Genomic DNA, 21,081 nt, shown 5'->3' on the forward strand with positions numbered 1-21,081 from the left:
GAACAAAACAAACCTTTGGGCTAAACTGATCAGTTCTTGCACTACATTCAAACTGACATTGTGGAAAAGCCTGTGCAATAGGTCTGAGAAAAAAATTCCCCAAATTTCAAAGTACCCCAGAAAACTGTTGACCCTAAACTTCTGACTTTCATCTACTGAGGACAAAGTTTCAAGAAGTCATCCTCACCACATGCGTATTGTGGTGAGGGCTGTCTATCCTTACATTTCTGTCTGAGACTTTTTAGCAGTTTTTCAGACTCTTGCTTTCATCTCACCAAAGAGCGGAGTGATTTATGCGTCTGCACCAATACAGGGAAAAACAAAAACAGATGGTCAGGAGAATATTGAAACCTCAAAAGGAAGTGACCGATTTTGTGAAGAGAAATGGTTTTCACATGTCTTAGACATGTTTATGGGTAAAATTCCTTTGCTGGTTTGGGGTCAACAGGAAAATCTATTGTACATGTATGTTTACATAGAGAACATACAAATCTACGCAGTGTCATCAATCAGCCGTCAGAGTAGAATTAGAGTTCATGCATTGTGCAGAATGTGAGTGCATGCTCCCATTTGTCTATTCATTTTACATCTGTAAAGTATTTGATGGTCCATTGAATTACTTAGAGTACTTCACGATTCTTTAGCAAATGATTGACCATTCTGAATCAATGGATTTACACCTTTCAGTTGTCAAAGAACAAGTGATTACACTGTGCATGCTTCTATAAAAATAAAAGATAAACTAGTGTCTTGTGTTAAAAACATAATAAAAATTCCAGAGGAGCTCAATAAACTGGTTTCTAATGAAAGCGATGAGCACAGAAATAGAGGCTTATGTACAACAACAACAAAAACTTAGAGAAAGTTAGAAATCATTTCAAAATTCCAACACAGAGGTATGACATTTTATAAGTACTTAATTGCAGAAGATCTTCATCAACGCTTTCTCTTGAAATTCTGTTTCCTGTAAGCAAAAACTGTGGATTGAGAGCTCCACCTACTGGCTGCCATTTGTTAGTACAAAAATATAACAAGAAAGTGCGGAGATCGACGTTATTCCTTGTGCTCTCCTGTGTGTTCAAAATGACCATTGACATGTTATCCCTACCATAACAAAGGTATCCATGGAAACCAGTGAAGATCACAAATCATTGAAAAAAAAAAAGGTCGTGTGGAGTCTAGATGACCTCACTCCCAATGTCAAAGTGCCTTGGATAGCACAAGGGTTATTCTGCTTAAATTGGTAACGCAAAAGAAGAATTTTAACCATTGGGTAAAATATTTTCAGATAGTTGCACTTCCTGTATACAGGAACTGCTGCATGTTTGGTTGTCCAATTACATTTATAGTAGAATCATTTGCAATTGCAGTGGATTTATCAATAAATTGATCACCTCCTCCCTGTTGTCCCCTTTCACTCCACCCTGAGACACATCTGAAGCAAATACCACCATTAATTAAATAGAAGACTTGAGAATACAATGTTATCTTTTGCCCTTTACACTGAAATGCTGAATGAGGCCCACTGAGAACCCGGCAGGTGTTCCTTCAGCTTTGAGCATCAGAGGGTTACCTTTAGATTGGAGGTGATTCTCCAGATTTAACCTTTTAAAGCGCTCCAACTCCACAGAGGACTGTTATGACTCCTTCTCCAGACACGGTGGAATCTCAGTCTAACTCTCCATAAAAATCTGTAATCTAGTTATTTTAAGCAGCTTAAGTGAAAATGAACTCCACTAGAACTGTGGTCGCTGATCAGTTACACATCATTTCTTAAGGTATGGTATCATGTGGTATCAGGTGTCAGTTGCTATTTTTATGATTTTTTTTTTTTATTGACTCAAAGCTTTCTTTAGGATTTTTAGCATTGCTTCACCTTAACAGACCAAATTGTTATAAAAGTCCATCAAACACACACTGCAGTACCCAATGCATTTTTATTTTTCTAATCATATGTGGCTCAAAAGTGTGAGTGCAAAAAGTCACACAAACAGGACATAAAATATGAATAAATATGAAAAAAAGACTCTTCCACATTCATTTGTACTCATCTTCATAATCCAACCACAGTGAAAGTCAAACAGTAGACATTCTAAGGTCCATTTTAGACAGTGTAGTCAAAAATCAAAGAAACAAAAAAATGAATCAGATTCCAAAACTATTCTTCTGTGACTGATTTCATTTTTCCTTCATCAACAAGAGTTCCTCATCTTACCTTGCTTTGACAGTAGTTGTTGCTGTACCTTTCAGCTGTGCTAAACCGCAGTACATACAATTTTTTTAATAAATATGACCCTTAAGGAATACAAATGTAGAGGCACAGAAAAATGTAAGTCGAATAAAAATACCAAAAGGTATGACAACTTTGCGCTTACTGCAAATCTAATTCATAAAGCCCTAAAAGATGATTTTTCAAGTTCCATGCTTTATATAATCTTTTCAAAATTTTCGATTTAAATGCAATTACCTTATAAATATGAAGACATCATATCAAAAAACATGTTGCTCTCCAGTTGGGTTTGAGTTTGGTACCCTTTATCTTTCTTTTCACCCCACAGTGTCCGTCCTCCAAAAGAGAAACGATCCCCATCCCAGAAATCCCACATTGAAAGTAAAAATAAATCCAGTTACTTCGACAGGAAGCAGCAGAACATTCCTAACAACCAGAATTTCACATTTTCCTTGACATCATCCCATGCCACATTTTTTTTAATCCCATCTCAGTGAGAAAATGATTCTGCACATTTTCATCTGCAGGAATCTGCTTACGTCTGTAACGTTACGTTGGGAGCAGGAAGCTGCATGTGACTGACCCGCTAGCAGGGCTTTTGTCTATAAAACAGACACACCTGCAGCCCAGAACACACAATGCCAGTTCACTGTTGTCATCTCACACCAAAAAGGGTTTTAAAGAAGTTCGGCTTCATCCTCATCATCTTCAGACCCCGATGGTCCCTGACGCACTTCTTCATACCATTTGTTGGTCAGAGTTTTCATCTGGATGCGGCCGTGCAACAGGTCCTGTCCAACACACAACAAGAAGGGTGAGGAGAGCGTACAAAGACCACAATGCGGCGAGAGTGAGACGAAACTGCTCACAATGACTTTAGGTTGAAACTTCAAGAGGTCTTTTTTTCACTTGGCAACATTTTTTCTCAACTTTCCCAAAGCCTGAGTTTGCGTTTTTTAAATGATAACTGCAAATACTTCAGCTAAAGCAACAACTAGATATATGTGAGCCACAATATGCAAAAATCTACAAAACCAACTGAGGATGATCAAATCCTAGATCTTCGAAAATATACCAAGTTTATCGATTACGAAAAATAAAACATTTTCACCAAAAAAGAGAAATCAAAAAGGGCGAAATAAAGTCTGTAGCTGTTCTGTGACTGTGCTTCTACTTTCAGAAAACAAAACAGGAGTTGAATGCAAGAGCAGTCTAAACAAAGTCTTAACTAAATTGTATTTCTTTCTATGTTTTACTTCAACACGGATCAATAAAGCTCATCTTGAAAAGATAAATGTCAGTGACAGGAATGATGCAACCCTCACTGAGATCTTCCTTTAGGCTCTTACCTCTTGGGTGAGTCTGCGAGTAAAGAATGGATTAAGGTACTTGGCATCGAGCCACATGAAGCCCTTCAGATCTCGTCTCTGGTAGATCTGGGCTTCATACTCTTCTTCTGTCAGTTCTGATAGGTGCTCTGACTCAATGGTGTTACCCTGGATACAAAAGCAAGAGGAAGTCATTAACAGAGTGACATTTTGTTTTAAAGCTTCCTTTTGAAGCAAGAGAGGAAAGAAATATACAGGGAAAGTTCGAGAGAAAAGTTTAAATCACAGTTCCGTACTTGGAGTGGAAAGCCAAAAAAAAATATATATATATATCAATAAAAGCCCTTCCACACAAAAACAAGACTAATGGAAAAGAGCAAAGTGACCAAAAGAAATGAGGTTTAATAGAGTCTAGTGCTGGTACCTCACGGGATCATTTTAGCTTCAGAGGTTGCATATATGCAAGCGGTGCACACAAGTCATCCAGACACACCAACAACGAGCTGTCAGTGACTGTGATAATGCTGTGTGCTTCAAAAGAGAAATTTGGCAAACAAATGGAAATGAAAGAAAAGTTTGTGTTTTTTAGTGCCTGTGAAGCATCTCTGATCCCTGACGGAGAATACACGAGTGTGAGAAGAGAATACTCTGCTCCCTGCTGACTGAGCGTCCTTCACACAAACCAAAATCAAGCCTTTGATGTTTCATGGCTGAAGATAACAAATAGGAGCGCAGCGCCTAATAAAAGATCTGAGGCAGCCAACAATCTGTGTCTGTGCACATGCGTGTCACCAGGACTCTGAATCCATTACCATTTTTTGTGTCTTGCTGAGGTTGATGTCTTTTTTGTTTTTCCGCCGTGACTGGTTCTCTTCAATGTCCATGAGGCGGATGAGTGGCATGGTCCCGCCCCCGAGGACGAGGATGGTAAACAGCACAATGATGATGGTGGTGGTACCAATTAACTGCCGTTTCTCGATGGGCTCCAGGCCTAAATGAAGGCTCAAAGCATAGGGAATGGCACCTCGCAAGCCTGTCAAAAAGAACAAGTTTGGTTTAGATTTTTAAATAAATATGCAGTCTTTTTCATATTTATTTCAAGATACATTTATTTTGTTGGCATTGATCAATGAACTAAATTTCAAAATAACTTGTACCTTCAAATGAGAAGAATCTTCTTATTTTATTTTTTTACACACTTAAAATTTTTCCTAAATGACTTAAATGTATTGTTATACCGCTTTAAAAAAAAAGAAATAAACAATCACCCAAAGTTTCCCATGTTACAGAATATGACTGTCATAAATTCTGTCCTCTCGTCTCTCTTAAATTATCAAATCTCTTTGGCATTTGGAATGTTTTTGCTCAGTACATTCAGAATCTTTAACGTCAATAATCCTGGAACATTAACCAACTTATTTAAGCCACAGGATGGCAGTATAGCAACAAGAAATTCAGGCGCTTGTTCCTCATTACTCCACATGAAATTGGTAGGCGTGTCTGCTGTGTCACATAGGAGTAATACTCTTCTGGTAAACACACTGAAGGTTTCCTTTTTGTTTGAAGGGTAGCAGAATCAGGTTAACACACACACACACACACACACACCCACACACACACACACAAACACACTGAGGTAGTGAAGGAACACGTGAGGGTGGTTAGCGTCAGTGACGAAAGAACCAGTTGAGGATTTTCTAAATCTATAAAAAATAAACCTATAGAACGCATAGCTTGATTTAGAAGTTTTAGGGATTAAAAGCTTTGGGTTGGTTATAACCATTTATGCTTGCTTTAGAGGTTAACATTTTATTTTCAAATATTCCAAATTCCAAATGTTTTTTCTTTTCCGGGATTACTATGAATTTTCAAATGCACAGATGATGATTTTTTTTTTTTAATCTGCAGATGAACAAAAAAAAGTGTCATCTTACCACTGAACCACATGATAAACATCATTTTGGGTGTGATTTTGTGATCTCTGAAAAAGTTCAGCAGGAAAGAAAGAGGAAAGATATTCACAGCTCTACCAAGAAGAACCAGGACCTGAAGAGAGATAAAAAAAAAAAGAAGCCATTCAAACTTGATGAACATGGGAGCAAACACAAACACTGAGAATTCCAATTAACTGTAATCTACAGGGAAAATAACAGCACTTACGATGCACCAGATGACGAAAGATATTTCAAATTTGTGAGGAAAACTAAAGATCGAGAGACCGAGGAAGGCAAACACACAGGTCTCTGGTGAGAGAGGGTAAACATAAAGTCAAAAGAATCCTATAACAAGAAAGCAAACAATCAGAAATGTGCTCACCACACATGAAGGCTACGGTCCTTAGTGTTTGCTGCATGAGGATCTGGGTGACAGGGGAGAGGTTGTGATGGGTGTAGTGGGACATGGCGATCCCCGCAAACAGGATGGACATTATTCCTGCAGAGGGACACGATGGACGTGGAGTTTAGCTGGAATCAGGCCACATTTACAGGTTAATGGAACAAATCCTTTTTCCGTGTGCAGCCACCTGACAGTTTGATTCCCTCTGCCAGCCCATAGGGGAGGTAAGCAAAGATGATCATCATCCCAAACTCCAGGGACGGCGTCTTCCTCAGGTCAAAGTGTTTCAAGAACTGACTAGGGAGTTAGGGAATTTAGGTCCAGTTCAAAAAAGCACATAGACACACACACAAGACAAACAGACAAAAACACATTTACACACTTTAGTTAGTTTGGATACAAGGGCAGAAATGAGTCCAGTGAGGGTTCCCAGAGCAGCAGAACCAAAAAACATCTTGAGGAAATAACCCAGAGCTTGTGCAAAGGTCTCCCAGCCAGTCACCATGGAGTTGTCAGAGCTGGAAAAGCCCTCTGCTGTGCTAAAAGACAGAAAAAAGGGACAAATTAGGAGTAGCAACTCCAGATAACCCTAGAGGGCAGAGTAACTCCACCTTTAATTACAAGAAGGGTGAAGCGTAAGAGTGAGCATTAAAGCTGAGCATGTTTGTAATCTAACCATAAGAACACCATTTCCATAGAACCTCTCTAGTCACTCCAGTTTAGTTTGGTTCCACCTTTTCTCAAAGTAGAACACAGAGTCTCTTAGGAACATTTGAGAACAGCAAATAAACCACTTTAATACCTCATTTTACTTCACTGTGTTCAGCTTGAAAACAAGTCCCCATGTTTCATCTACCCATTCCATCATGAGTACCAGTACATTGAAATGCATTGTAAATAATAAATGAAGAATATGCACATTTGCATGCCATTAAAAATCTTATACCACCAGCCAAACAACACACTGTAAGTAATAATCTGGTTGTAATGTTAATGATAAAGCTCCTGAGCAAATACATCCACTTTAACTCCACTGAACAATAAAATGGCTTTCAAAGACTCCCAGGATGAGAGGTGCTAACAAACAAACCGCCAGGTCTGTTCTGCTTATGCAATATTCATGTTCTCGTTTACTCCACAGAGGCAAGAGGACACCTGAGAACCCTTCACACATTTAACCGGCTGGGAAAGATAAGGCAGGAGTAGTTAGAGCAACAACAGTGTTGGGTGACAGAGGTTTGGAAGCAAAACAGCTACCGGGAAATGTATGTGTGTGGATCCGTTGGTGGTGTATGTTCAGTTCTGGAGATCTAAGAATCAAACAATGGGGTTTTAATTAAACAGTGTTTGGTGACACAAGTAGGCATATTTATAGAGATCAAATGACTAAAGAAATAGTTTCTATCCTACCCTGATACCCATCTGTACATTCGTCAGCAGATGAGTACATGATATTATTCTCTTGAAAGATGAGTCTTATTCTTGTTCTGCTCCCCAGTGTCATCCATTATGCACAGAGTAGATAAAAAGTGCAAAGGTTTGGTTGTTTAACCACATTTCAGAACATCTCTATAAACTCTAGCAGGTTCCTAGCAATGTTAGTGGAAGATGTTTACTGTACTTTAGTGAAGATGTCAACCTTATGAGGAATGTATGAAGTTATCAGGGTTTTAAAAATGAAAAAGGTATGTACGACATACTTGTTGATGTAAGCAGACTGCAAAAGTGACATGTTCACATTTAAAAAGTCCCCAGACGAGTCACAACATTGGTCACACCACCAACTTGGCAAGCATCTTCTCTTTCTGTGACTTTTTATGTGCAACTCATCAACCACACATGATGTCGACCACTGAGGCCACTGAGGTTCCTAAAACCTCCACTTGCTGATGAACACCAGCGTTGTTCCTGGTAACGCTTCACCACTCGCTTTTTTTTTCTTTTCTTTTTTTTTAAGTCGATCAATTCTTAAATCCCTATTATTTCTCGTAGTGAAATACGAGGTATAATCAAAATAGAAGTTGTTATAACAGGTCAGACACCATTTTCAAGGTCATCAGTGTAAAGTTGGGATCCTGAAAACACCAAGTTTTGAAAAGGTCAGTGTTTTTTCTCAAAGCACTGGTGATCATTTCCTGTAGAAGTTATAAAACTCTCCTGTCTTCAGCAGTTTACATGAAAAGCTGACAGTAGTACCGGTAGTTGAATGTGGCTGCTAAGGAGTGTCAACATAGCAGAGGTAAAACTGAAATCTCTTTCCTTGTCACACTGCACAAAAGCACAATTTGAGCAAGGTTTTCAAGGAAGTCTGTATTCCCATTTTCTCTACAAACTAAGTCCCAAATTCTTTCATTAGAACAAAAGGATGGCCTAAGATGAACAGAGGAGGCTGGTTGTTTCGGTGTTCCCTCTGTGAAACCTGAAAATGTGTCTTTGCTAAAGTAAATGACTTCACTATTATGTAACAAGAGCCAAGGGTATAGTGTTTCAACGAAGTCATGTTTTGTAGACAAAACAAATGTATAAGGAATAAACACTACTAAGGGGCAGTGACAGATGTAGGGAGCTATTGCACTAAATGTCACTACAACTCTGACAGCTGAGAGACAGAGCGGCGCTTCCTACTTAATGAAAATGTTTTGCGAAGGGGCGGCTGCTTTATGTAAACATGCCTGAAGGAGTAAGAGAAGCTGGAACAGTTTCAGCTAAAACTGCAGAAAATAGCAACTTTTTGGCATTTCTGTCAAAATTTTTTAAATTGCTTTTGTATGTTATCAGACTTTTTTGTTGTGTTTGCTGTGCTTAGACAACTATCTGGCCTTCAAGTAATAATATCCAGGAATCCCATCAGTGACTGGGGGGAACATTCTCTAAGCCCCCCACCTTCTGCTCCCAAATTTGACAAAAACCAGAAGATTTCAAGTGCTGCAGTGCCTTAAATGACCACCGGAGGCACGTGAAAAAATAAAACAGTACAGGAGTCTAATTTTACACAAAACATGAATAATACAGAGTGGTTTTAATGTAGATTGCTTTTTTTGCCATTATTTACAGATCTAATAGGAATAAGAAATGATTTCAATAGTTCTAAATGTTATGCATTATTAGGGGCGTGCTTCCTGTTTAAGGGTTGAGTTGGGCAGAGTAGACATCACACTTTATTTTCACCGTGCAGAATCCTCTGGGGGACAACAGAGACTTTCAGTCCAGAGTATAAATGTTTATAGTATCTGCACTCTCAGTTACTTCCTTCAGACGGTAGATACAAAAGCCCCACTGGCTAAAATCTGTGTAAACAAAAACAATATTTGTCTCATTTGCAATAAAAATCAAAAGACAGCATTTTAATATTCTCCTGACCATCATGTCTGTTCACTTGTGGTGTAAATGGATCACTGCTTTGTCAAAGATAACTGGAGACAAACAATGTACTTTCAATTGTGTCGTCATTTTCTCTTCTAAGCTGCTAAACAGGAACCTGCTGGAATTCAATTTTTACCCGAATCAGGCCAATAAATCGTTGCCTTATTAATAAAATTAATCTGATTACTTTAAAATGAGGGAGAGTCAGGGAGTCATTTAGCCAATCAGCTCTGCCTCATCCTTAGCCCCGTGTAACAGTTTCATAGTCTGCAAAAGACATAGAAAGTCAAAGAAAAATAAACTCTTACTTGGTGAGGACGATAGAGACGGCATCATTAAGGATGCTTTCACCGAACACCAGCATGTTGAGGACTGGGTCCACATTGAGAGCGTTAAATATTGCAATCGTAGCAACAGGGTCCACAGCGGAAATTAAAGAGCCAAAGGCAAAGCTGCCAAAAAAAGAAAAAGATCAGAAAAACTGTAAAACTTTAGAAAAATGAGTCAATAAAAACATTTTAAACAATCAACTAATGATGTCTTGACAACTAGTGCTTGTAGGTGTAGGAGTGGTTCAAATGTTTGTGTAAAGCATGTGTGGGCTCTGGGAGTATCAGTGGATTTATTGGAGCAAAAGAAAAACAATCTAGGATTGTTTGGGGCTCTCTTTAAAAATCCATTTAGCTCTTTTATTGGGTAGCCCATGTGCTGAATTCCACTGCAAATGTTATTAACATCAGCTTAGGAGCTTTTGACAAATCCTCAAAGAAAGCTCAAAAACAGACAGACTGAAAACAAATCCCTGCTGGGGAGGGCCGAGCTCACTAAACTTTTCCCAGTCTTGTTCCTTAGGTGCTCCGGCCGGCGGGTTTTACATATTTTCCTCTCCAGCACACCTGATTCAAATAAGTATCATATCAGGTTTCTATGGAGTCTAAGAGGTTCCTAAAGATGAACCCAGTAAGTGCAAAGGATCAGGGAAAAATAACAGATCTAGACAGGATAAAAAGCCCTTAAGGACCTGGACTGGAAAACACTGGAGTAACGCCCTGTTTAAACACAAGGAACACTCCTGTGACTGCACACAACATAACCACCAAAACACGAAAAACATGGGTGGGGTTTCTGCTACATTTGAAGTCCTGATTATCCAGGTGATAACTCTTTAGGAATAAACCTGTTCATGTCTTTGGACTGAAAGAGGATTGAAAATTGGATTTAGGGAAAACGTACAATAGGTTGGCGGAAGGCTTGAAAGTTGTAATGAACAAAAGTGAGACAAAAGACTTACCTGTCAGTCATGGTCATTTTATAGATTACATCAGCCTGAGAGAGAACAAAAGAAACTAAATGAATGGTTAAAACCAGGAGATGAGATAACTCTGACATTCACAAAGATGGAGGATTCCCTTAGAGTCCCCCTCTGATTAATTTTTGCTCTTCTGTAAAAGAGATCCCAGGGGTCTTTTAGTTATGATGACATCGTTCCTAGCCAAAATCAAAATACCTGTGCAGTTTTCTAGGACATAGTTTCTGCAGAGCGGCAGGAATTCTTTAGAAATCTGCCTCCAAAGATGTGGGTGGGACTGCTGGGACCAAACATTAGCAGTGAAACCAAAATGGCTAGCAATATTTGAGCTAACCAGCCGTACAGCTTTGAGCCAAACGCCAGCTTGGATGATGAAAACGTAGACAAACATGGATTTAGTCGTCTACAAGTGGCTGCATCACAATGGAGTGGAGCAGGGAGCTTGTGGTTTGTCTTTGTAGTTTTTACATCATAACTACAAGCTTTACCCAACAGCATGTTTTCGTCTGCTCCTGATTCACTACATCTTGCGTAAAGAAATACTCAGAAATGCAATTTTAATCTTAATTCTCTTTACAAACAGCAGGTCCTACATTATCTGAAAAAGTCAAAAGAACATCTCAAAAACAAAAAAACATGACTTTCATCAGAGTGAGTCTTTAACTAGGACTTGAACTTTTTTTTTTGTACTGTTGTGTTTAGTAGAAATTTGGTAAAAACGTCTACTTTCTCTCACCTGACCAAGGAAATAAATCCCTCCTCCAACTATGAAGGCTGAGATGGCAGTACCAATTACAGCAAACAAGGTGATGGAGCCTATGTTCTGGAAAAAGTTACCCTGAACACAAATAGACACGGTAAAAGACACAGGAGCACAACTTCCCATGGCAGACAGTAGACAAAACAAGCTAGAAGAAAGCACAGTCACATCAACACATTGTAAGTTTAGACAGAAGCCTTTTTAGTGCTTCCTGTAAGTGACAGATGTGTCATTACTTAGAGATATGGTAAGAGATATGATAAGATAACGTTAGATGTACAGCTATTCGCATTAATCTTTCTGGTTAAATGCTTAAATGTATGCAGTGAATTCTTTTAAAGGCAGCATTGGATTGTTTTTTTATTCAAACATATGCATTAAAGACAAAAATGCTAAGTGCATTGAAACATCAGCTGAAAGTCTTGTGTGTTGGTTTAAGTGCACATTTTTTTGCATACCTTGTGTAGAGAGTACCCCGACTCAAAGATAATTGGTGGCAGAATCAGAAGAAAGAACATGTTGGGCCGGAACATTTCCTCCTCCTTTAGTTAAAAACAAAAAAATAAAATGGTAAACACCAAAAGCTCTATTGATCCGGTTTTATTTGAAGGAATCTAAAGATTATTTAAACTTGTATCTTCTGCATTTACATCTTTCTGCCAGTCAACAGTATGAGCACTAAAAGACTTGGAGGAAATAAAACCCCACTAAAGTTGGAGTAGTTCAGCTTTTTATAAACTATTGCAAAAAATAGAAGCATGAGTGATGGCGATTATGACGACACATACGGAAAAAAGACAGATCCTATTTACCTTAAATATGTGATGATGACGGGAACATGATGAAACCATTGTTTTCTTCTTAGCTTACCACCTCCCACATTAGGCCCTTGCATCATGCAGTAAAGGGTGTGTGTGTCAGTTGTGTTTGTTAATGATTTAGGGTGGAGGTGTAAATGTCAATAAGCTCACAAGGATATTTAAGTGGTCGGTTTGTGGCTTTTTTTCTACTTTTGAAAAATGGGTGGGGCTTCGTTTACAGTGACTTTGTGTTACTGCTTTTATACATCTAACATAAGTTGGGTAAATTAACACAACCATGGCAGCTTTACTATAAGTTAAAAAGATATAGTTACTGCCCAAAATCTATAATGCATGACAGGCTTGCAAAAAGCACACTTGAAAATGGCAGCATAAAATGTTTAAAAAACATCTCGAATGAATCATTTTTTTATCCTATTTGACTACATTTTGCATAACTAAGATTATTTTTGAGAATCCAAAGATCATGATACTGGCAGATGTAGGTCAAGTGGAAAGGTTTACTCTGCCTAACTTTGCCTATTAAACCATTCAAATTTAAGGAAAACTAGGCCACATCCTGCTGCCAGGCTGCCAAAGTTAATGTTAGCGACTTGACATTGAAGTTGAAGAGAAATCTCCCCTTTCAGTCCAGCCCAACACCTCAGAAACAGAAAGGTACGCCATGCATGCTCAGCAACCTGACATCCACAGCTGTACACCTGACATATGCATGTGTGCATGCGTTCCAATGCCACATGTAATAGTGACTGCTGGAGTGATGGAACCAACACTTGGCTCTTCCAAACAGGAATAAATATAGAATTGTACAAGCAAACACAAAAAAAAAAAAAAGAAAGAAGGTGCCTCTTATTTGTTGGCTTGGAGTTGGATTTCAGGAATCTAAAGTTCTGGACAAAAATACTGAACAGAAAGCAAAAGAAAAAAAAATAAACAGGATAATTGTAAAAAATGAAATCTATATATCGCTATAGACAGATTAAACAGTAGACTTGTGTCAGAATGTGCTGAACTGATCTCCAAAAAACATAAAAGCAAAGCTGCAGAGTGCAGCATTAAAGAGATTTCAGAAATATAGATATGATAACAGACAGCAGAAAAAGAAATATACATCCAGTCCAAAAAGAAGTGATGAAACGATTCACTAAGAGAGCAGATGATTTGTATATTCCTCAGAAGTGCTGAGACAGAGCCTGAATTAAATAAAAAGGAGGCCAAATGGCAAAGATAAAGGGGCCACAGTTAAAAGAGAGTTGACAGATAACAGAAAAAAATATGAGTGGGATGGGTGAAGGGAACATCAGAGTACGAGTTCCCTGAAGGCTCAGCTTTTGACAGGCACTGACATCACCACAAGGGGAAAAAGGCCCCTGAGACCACAATTAAAACTTTTCTATGTGTCAGTCCTTCTCCTCCCCCTCTACTCCTCTGTGGCGTGAGCGACGTCTATTAAAAGTATCCTCTGCCCTTTGGGGCTTAAAACACATCATTTCAACCACTAAGGAGCAAAGATGAATGCAGTAAAGACAACAAGAAATTCTTATCTGGGGATTAGGCATGCTCACCTGTTCCTTTCCATCTGCACAATGCCTAGAAGACACAATGCTTGTGCTACTTTCTACCAGCAAGATTTTTTCTGTAATGTGTGTAAGAGTACAGGGGGGTAGTGGGAAAAAATTTAGGAAAAATGGCTTAAAGTTTTGCTCAATAAAAAAAAAGTAAATAATATATTTTGATTATCTTTTGTAGTTACCCAAATTAAGTAATAAAGTAACTTACCGGTATACTTTCATAAAACGCAATATTAAATTCTGCCAAGAGCAGTAACTTCTGTTCCACCATTGTTAGGAACAGATAATAAAAATGAAAATAATTTAAAAAAAAACAACACACCTTTTGTTTAAATATCTGGATGGACAAGATGTTTTTTGAGAGTTGTATTTTCCATGTTAGAAATATGACTGAATCAAGAGTTTTTCAAAAAGTAAAAGCAGTTTATGCTTTTTACAAATAAAGACAAAGGGTACAAACTGGTTGTAAAAGCACTAAATGTTGTTGGAGTCACATGTAGAAGCATTGATTTCCAAATTAGAGCCACAGAGGCTACATTGTACTTCAATGAGTCAGAAACCGGAAGCTATCAGTAGTAAGACCATCACCAGATTCCAATATGGGAAACTGGTAAGAAGGCATGTGGTCAAGATGCAGTGACATGTTGCCAAAGAGCTGCAGCAGGATTTGAAGTCAAGAAGAACCGTGTTTATAAAATGGTAATACTTCTGAAGTCCAAGATAGAAACTTACTCTGACCCAAAAGTAGAAGAAAAGTCAACTCTATTGTGCTCCATTTAAAGGAAAGCACAGTGTTAAGGCTTCCGTTCTGTAATGATTGGACGAAACTGAAACTTTCCGGCCTGTAGATCACAGTTTGTTTTTATTTTGAAGAAAAACTGAAAGTAATGCTGACGTAAAAACATGTTGGGATGTTATATGCTGGAACCCAGCAGAGTCAGCAGGGCAAGATGGGTTCATTAAAGGAGAAAATGTCCCTGATAAAAGCTAATGCTTAGACGCTACAGCAGGACTATTGTCTCACCATAAGATTCACAAGTCTTCACTTCGAAGCTTTGATGAGGTTTGAGATTTTCAGACCCCCCCCCCCCCCCAAAAAAAAAAAAAAAAGAGAATGAGACCTGGAAGACAGTCCCTTTGTGAGGCGAGCCAAAATTTGCCTGAGGCGTCACAAGACGTTTATGTCTGGCTGTGTATGACATCTGCAGGAGGTCCAAGACAGAAAATGATGCTCTGCAGAGGAGTGAAGGCACTTAAAAAAGGCCTATTTGTTTATAGAACAATTTAAAGCTGTATTACATTTCCCAAGTGAACACAATTTGTATATAAAGTTGAGGTTTTCTAAAAAAACTAATGTAAAAAATAAACAGTTGTACGTCACTGAGACACGCCGAGACAAAAGTGTTCTCGAGAACACGGACACGCCTGTGTGTCTTTAGAAACATGTGTGCAGAACAGTAATAATTGTTTTGTGTGCTATGATAACAACTATAGATAGATGAGTAGGTCAGTGTCAGTTTACACTCCTGACCATAACTGATCAAGCAAAATACCAAAGAAGGCTTAACCTAAAAAAGTTGACACAGAGTTTTGTGTTTGTTTGTTTAATTAAGATACTTCTTTGAGATACTTCTAGGTTCAGACTGTGAGGAAAGTTCAGCATGTTTAACCAACAGAAAACAAAAAGTAAGGACTGAATCAAAAAATAGTTTCCATTGAAAAATCCCAACATAAAAGCTTTTTAACTAAAGTTGTATACAGTAGAGAGGAAGCTTTTATTTAGCTCATGGCCCTGGTGCTCAGACAGTTGAACAGGTCGGCTCAGTAAAGCTAAACACGAGACTTTCATCTAAAGATGAGCATGATAGGCCAACATGGGGACAGGGCCCACAGGGGATTTGATTACTTATGTTGATGACTCAGCACCACCCTGGGGCCCCCAAGCTGAAACAGACAAAACAATGGGCTTCTGTGTGTAAGAAACACTGATAGAACCTGTCCCCCCCACCCCCACCCCCCCTCACCATTTACTCTACAGCTCTTTCTTCCTCTCTTATTTTCTTCATTCATTCATTCTTTCTCTAACTGGCAGGGAACAAGGAATTTTAATTAAAGGCTGTCAGGGCCAGGAGGGAAAAAAGGGCTTATAAGGATAGCAAGCAAAACATGATCTACGTTGCTTTGAGTTGAGAAACTCCAGACTGGGATGGGTTTTTAAAATATTCATAAACTATTAAAAAAAACAGATGCTTAATGGAACAAGGGGGTGGCGATTACACTGAAAGCAAAAAGGCGTGGAGTCAACGGTATCACAACCATGAGAAGTACCGGTGGTTGCACAACACCGGTTTGAGATATACAGTCCCTGCCCTTTCCATGACGCTTAAGCTCAGGAATGCAGTGACAAACTTCCTCGTTCAATAACGGACTGTTACACCAGACGCAACTCAACAATCCAGACCAAAACCTCTGAAAAAATATTTTACCCATATTGGATTTCACTGGTACATTTTGTTTTTCATGTTTGGTGTCACTGTATTATAATGTGGTCGTTTTCACTTTGCCATAAGCAAATGAAGGAGAGCAGTGCAGTTGAATTGGTATGGACAGAAAACAACTTGAAACCAGGTTGTTGACGGTGACATCATCAATACCTTCCAGTCCGCCAGTTTCTGGAACTCAATGAAGTTAATGAAGCCTCCCATTAAGATTCCTAGAAATGAAAAGAAACAAAAAATAAAAAGGATTGTAAACAAACACACACATATTAGGGATGTGCTGAAGCAGAGGAAATAAATTGTTATCTTGGAACGTTTTTCTCATTGTTTTTAACTCTTTAACATAGTGAGGAATATTAAATAAGTATTTATTCGTCTGTTTTCAATAACCTGCAAGTTATGAATCATATTACCAATTCATTTTCCTTCACAAATTAAATTTTTTTAATTTTAAAACTTAAAATTAATATGTTTTTTTTAATTGTGCTAATATTTTCTTTCCTATTTGTGTGCTGTCAACCTTTCCATTCAACACCGTCGTCTTGGCTCTTAAATGCTATTTCACAAACATGGATTGAATAACATGTGACAATGTTTTTGAATGAGATACTCCGTTAGAAAGCATCTCTCTAGCATTCTTAACACAGATTCTACAAATCATTAAATAAACATACAGGAAAATAAATACCACAAAACAATGTGGAAGTCATTGGGGCAGAAAAATCTCTCTTCATTTTTAAACGTATGTGTTATTGCAGTTCACAAAATTCCTTGCTCCTAACAAAAATGATGTGTCTTGTTTCATATCCTTTGCCCAAGCTGCCAAAAAGGAAAAATGCCTTTAGGGTCAAGACCTCTGGACGGATGTGTACCGGTGAGCAGAGTGAGCGTGTGTGTGCATGTGTGCAATCTAGTCAAAATGCGGGAAACAGAGGGATTGACAGGAAGGAACCATATCCTGAAGTCAGATAACACAGTTTTTCCCCGTTTGTGCCGTTTCCCTAGGAAAGTCCATGTGTGCATTGTGATGCGAGTGTGCAGATTGCGTGTCTGTGAATAGCCTGGTGATGGACTGAAGACAGCTGCATTATCCAGAGTGGAAAACAAATTTGGTTTGGATACAAACACAGCATTACATTTAAAAGAAAAAAAAGATGTGTTCATGTTACTGTGGTGCTTGGCTCCCTGTCTGCTGGATTCCTATTTATTGTAGGATCCAATTCAAGATTTTAGAACAAGTCTCAATGGAATGGAACTACACCCTATATTTCAAAATAAATACAGGTTTAAAACACACAGGTCAGCCAGCCAGGTGCTCACAGTTGTTCATCAAGCAAAGGTAAATGAAGGCGAGACAGAGCCTCCTTGGTTGTGACACCTAACCTATGCCATAAGCTGCCTCAAGAAGTCAGAGCTGCACAGAAAATAAATCATTTTAGATCCCAGTAAATACTTGTCTCTTCTCACTGGCTTTAAGTTTACACCTGAGCTTAACATCATGACCTTCTATTATAATTGTTTGTTTAAGTTGTTGTCTTTTTTTTTTTGTACAGTATTTTCTAAAGTTGTTACTTTTGTTGTTGTCCCTATACTATAAAGTTTTGTTTTTAGGATTTATTATGTTTTTTTAATGATATAACAACTCTGCCATCGTCGGCTTAGTCACGGAGGACAATGACAGAGAGTAAGGAGAACGGATCCATAACTTTGTGGACTGGTCCCAGCAGAACCGCCTCCACGTCAACCCAGGAAAACCAAACGGAGCTGGTGGTGGACTTTAGGCACTCACACTCTGCATTAGCCCCAGTGACCATCCAGGGGAGGGGCATTGAGAAAGGACTCCTACAAGTTGGGTGTTCACCTCAACAATAAGCTGGACTGGTCCCACAACACCCATGCACTGTACAAAAAGAAGGGCAGAGCAGACGCTTTCTGTTGAGGAGACTGAGGCCTTTTGGAGTGCAGGGACCACTCCTAAAGACCTTTTATGACACTGTAGTGGCACCAGCCATCTTTTATGGAGTGGTATGGTGGTGCAGCAGCATCTCAGTGGCAGACAGAATGAAGCTGGAGAAGCTGATGAGGAAGGCCAGCTTTATTTTGAGGTTGCCGCTTAAATCAGTGAAGGTGGAAGAAAGGAGGATGGTGGACAAGCTATCATCCTTGATGAAGAACGACGGCCACCCCCTGTGTGACACGGTGCTAGCTCTAAGCAGCGCCTTTAGGGACAGACTCATCCACCCCAGCTGTCTGAAGGAGCGGCTGCATTCCTACCTGCTGCTCTCTACAACCAAAGCTGCTCTCAGTGATCCCACTGGAAATCTGCTACCTCAGTCACTTCAATCTTCATCTGTGTCACTTTAAAATATGTTGCTGTTGTGCATTTTTTAATTACCGAACATTACCATAACTACTGGTATATTTTTAATATTTTATCTATTTATATTTTAAGTTTCTTATATTTGCAGAACTTTGGTCAACTGAGCTTGATGCTGTATAAAAGGACTGATATAGCAAATGAATTATTTACTGATTTACCAACTGATTGGTTAAAAACAACATGAATGGATAAAGTTTGCCCAAATTTCCTCCCACAACCTACCATGATCCTTTTTTAACTCTTTCAAAGTGCAATAATATCTCAGCAATACTAGCAATCACAGGGAAACAAACATGTGCATGCGTCTAACAGGCCCTTGAGAGACGAGTACTCACCAAGGGACACAACAGCCACACTCTCAGGAAGAAAATGCAGCTTGAACTTGATGAGCAGATGCACCAATATGATGCAGATACCTGGAGAATGACAAATGAGAGTAAAATTTAGTTTGCTGACAAATCCAACCTTTAACTCATCCAGGAATCTCTCTGGCATTTTAGCCTCAGAAAGCCACTGACAAGCAAATCAGTGATAAAATGATTCCATACAACGAGGAATTTGCAGCCTACATTTCATAAATCCACCACCCAAACAAATAGTATTTGGTAAATTAAGTTAAATGAAAAATTCTGATTAAACTAGTAGACTGGAGTTTAAGGAGATTTGTAATTCACAGGGCAGTGATAAGGTGCTAAATAAAGAAACATAAATAAATGTACCTTTAAAAGAAAAGTTCCTCTTGGGTTTTAAACTATCAAAGTCTATTTTTTTAATAAAATAGGATCTTTATTTTTGTAAAGTGAGTGAATCTTGTTAGCATTATTATTTTTCCCATAATATTTTATAAAACATATAAACAAAAATGTAATAAAAAAGTAAATTGATAGAATATTTGTTCCTTTCAACACATAATATCTTATCCAAGTAATGGCAAATAGTGACATAAATCCTACTGTGCGTATTTCTCTGTGGAATTTTTCTATTTGCATTTTACTTTCTGACCTTAAATCAAAAGTTATATAAGAGCAAAACTGATGTTGACTGTAAGATAAAAAATAAAACGCCAACCAATAACGAGCAGGCTGAAGAATATGGTCATCCCACTGGACTGCTCTTCTTCTTGGGCCTTGACCCCTGTCTGCACTGGCAGGATGGGCTTGGGGGTGGGTGGTGTTGTTGTGGTCGGTTTGGTAGATGTTGTAGGGTGGAGGGTCTCATTATTTCCATATGGTATAGCTGTGGCATTTGACCTGCTGCAAAAACATTGACAAATCAATTGTGTTAGTCTTTTAGTGTAAAGTTTAGTCAGTCAAAAATAAAATCTGACGATAAACCTAGGAAAAACACTTGTGAGTAAAATGGGGTTTCTTGGCTCTAACCTGAGAGTTTGCCCATCCTGCAGTGAGTCCTCTGTTTTAGATGCATCTTCTTTGTTATTGTGTTTTTGTGTCTCCTTGTTGGCAGCTGTGTTGACATTCTGTTGCGCCTTCGCCTCGACGTCTTCACTTCTCTTGGGCACATTCAAGGAGTTTCCTTGTTTAGCTAGTACCGACACCGAGGTGTTTACGAAAAAAAGCAAAAAAGACAAATATAAAACTTTAAGACGGAACACTCGCATTTTCAGTTCACGAAGTTAAAACACGACAGCAAAATGTTCAATTCGAAATCATTTCAACAGCGCCACATATCTAGCAGCGTCACGACTCCACTTCCGGGTAAAGCGTTTGATGGGAGTTGTAGTTACATCTAGATTTATATAGTTACCCTATTGTGAGAACCTATTAAAAACAACAAGAAAGTTTATCTTTTTATCACAATAATAATATTTGCATACTTATAATAGATAATACAGATTTTACTTGTACATGTACTATGTAAATGCTAACACTTTTTCATTGTGTACTCAGTTTCCCGTGAGTCAGTGCCGACGTCGTCGAAACTGTGGTGCATTCAAGATAACAGCAAAAAGTTAGTGTATGCGAGACCTGTTCATTTTATGACTAAATGTATTCCTGACTTGCCCTGGAAAAATGTTTGGACCCTGCATCAGAAATTATTAATTAATAACAAGATGAGAGACGTCTCCTACAAACTCCTACATAGAATCTATCCCACTAATCAATACATGCTCAGATATAAGAAGACTATTGACCCTGTTGACCCCAATTGTACCTTTTGTAAAGAACACCCAGGCACAAACAATCACCTATTTTGGAACTGTAATCCTACTAAAAGACTTTGGAAAGATTGTGCACGTTTTATAAATTATGAATTAGATTCATAATATCACATGAAATTTTAACATATCATATTTGGCCTACACGAAAAAAAAAAATAAGATCAAACGTAAAATTGGCAATTAATCTAATTATAATAATTGGTAAATTCATATTCACAAATCAAAGTTTTCTTCATCACAACTTTTTTTCCCTTTAATAATTAAAGAATTAGAATCTTATTTACATACTATTTCTAAAAGTTTAA

At 38.3% G+C, this 21,081-nt stretch overlaps 1 protein-coding gene across 1 annotated transcript; it reads right to left on the reverse strand.

Annotated features, from left to right (window-relative positions):
- Nucleotides 1-1,918: 1,918 nt before the first annotated feature.
- Nucleotides 1,919-20,318, reverse strand: slc9a8 (solute carrier family 9 member A8). The gene is made up of 16 exons (XM_004070502.4): nucleotides 19,977-20,318; nucleotides 19,666-19,850; nucleotides 18,933-19,013; nucleotides 16,374-16,432; nucleotides 11,786-11,869; nucleotides 11,304-11,405; nucleotides 10,550-10,584; nucleotides 9,567-9,710; nucleotides 6,296-6,434; nucleotides 6,083-6,188; nucleotides 5,875-5,991; nucleotides 5,719-5,801; nucleotides 5,493-5,604; nucleotides 4,371-4,591; nucleotides 3,580-3,726; nucleotides 1,919-3,021 (listed from the first exon to the last, which is right to left on the reverse strand). Exons 1-16 carry the CDS (start codon nucleotides 20,213-20,215, stop codon nucleotides 2,908-2,910), a joined length of 1,968 nt encoding a protein of 655 aa, XP_004070550.2. The 5' UTR covers nucleotides 20,216-20,318; the 3' UTR covers nucleotides 1,919-2,907.
- Between the last annotated feature and the right edge of the window lie 763 nt (nucleotides 20,319-21,081).

The sequence above is a fragment of the Oryzias latipes genome, chromosome 7, assembly GCF_002234675.1.
Source record: "Oryzias latipes chromosome 7, ASM223467v1".
In the NCBI taxonomy this organism is placed as follows: domain Eukaryota; kingdom Metazoa; phylum Chordata; class Actinopteri; order Beloniformes; family Adrianichthyidae; genus Oryzias; species Oryzias latipes.

Excerpts from the sequence above, each read along its gene's own strand:
- slc9a8 (XM_004070502.4), bottom strand. The coding sequence starts at position 20,215 with ATGCGAGTGTTCCGTCTTAAAGTTTTATATTTGTCTTTTTTGCTTTTT. Across the intron at positions 10,585-11,303 it reads GGATTTATTTCCTTGGTCAG|GCTGATGTAATCTATAAAAT; the intron begins GTGAGAGAAAGT and ends GTTCTCTCTCAG. Across the intron at positions 6,189-6,295 it reads CTGGACTCATTTCTGCCCTT|TTCTTGAAACACTTTGACCT; the intron begins GTATCCAAACTA and ends CTCCCTAGTCAG.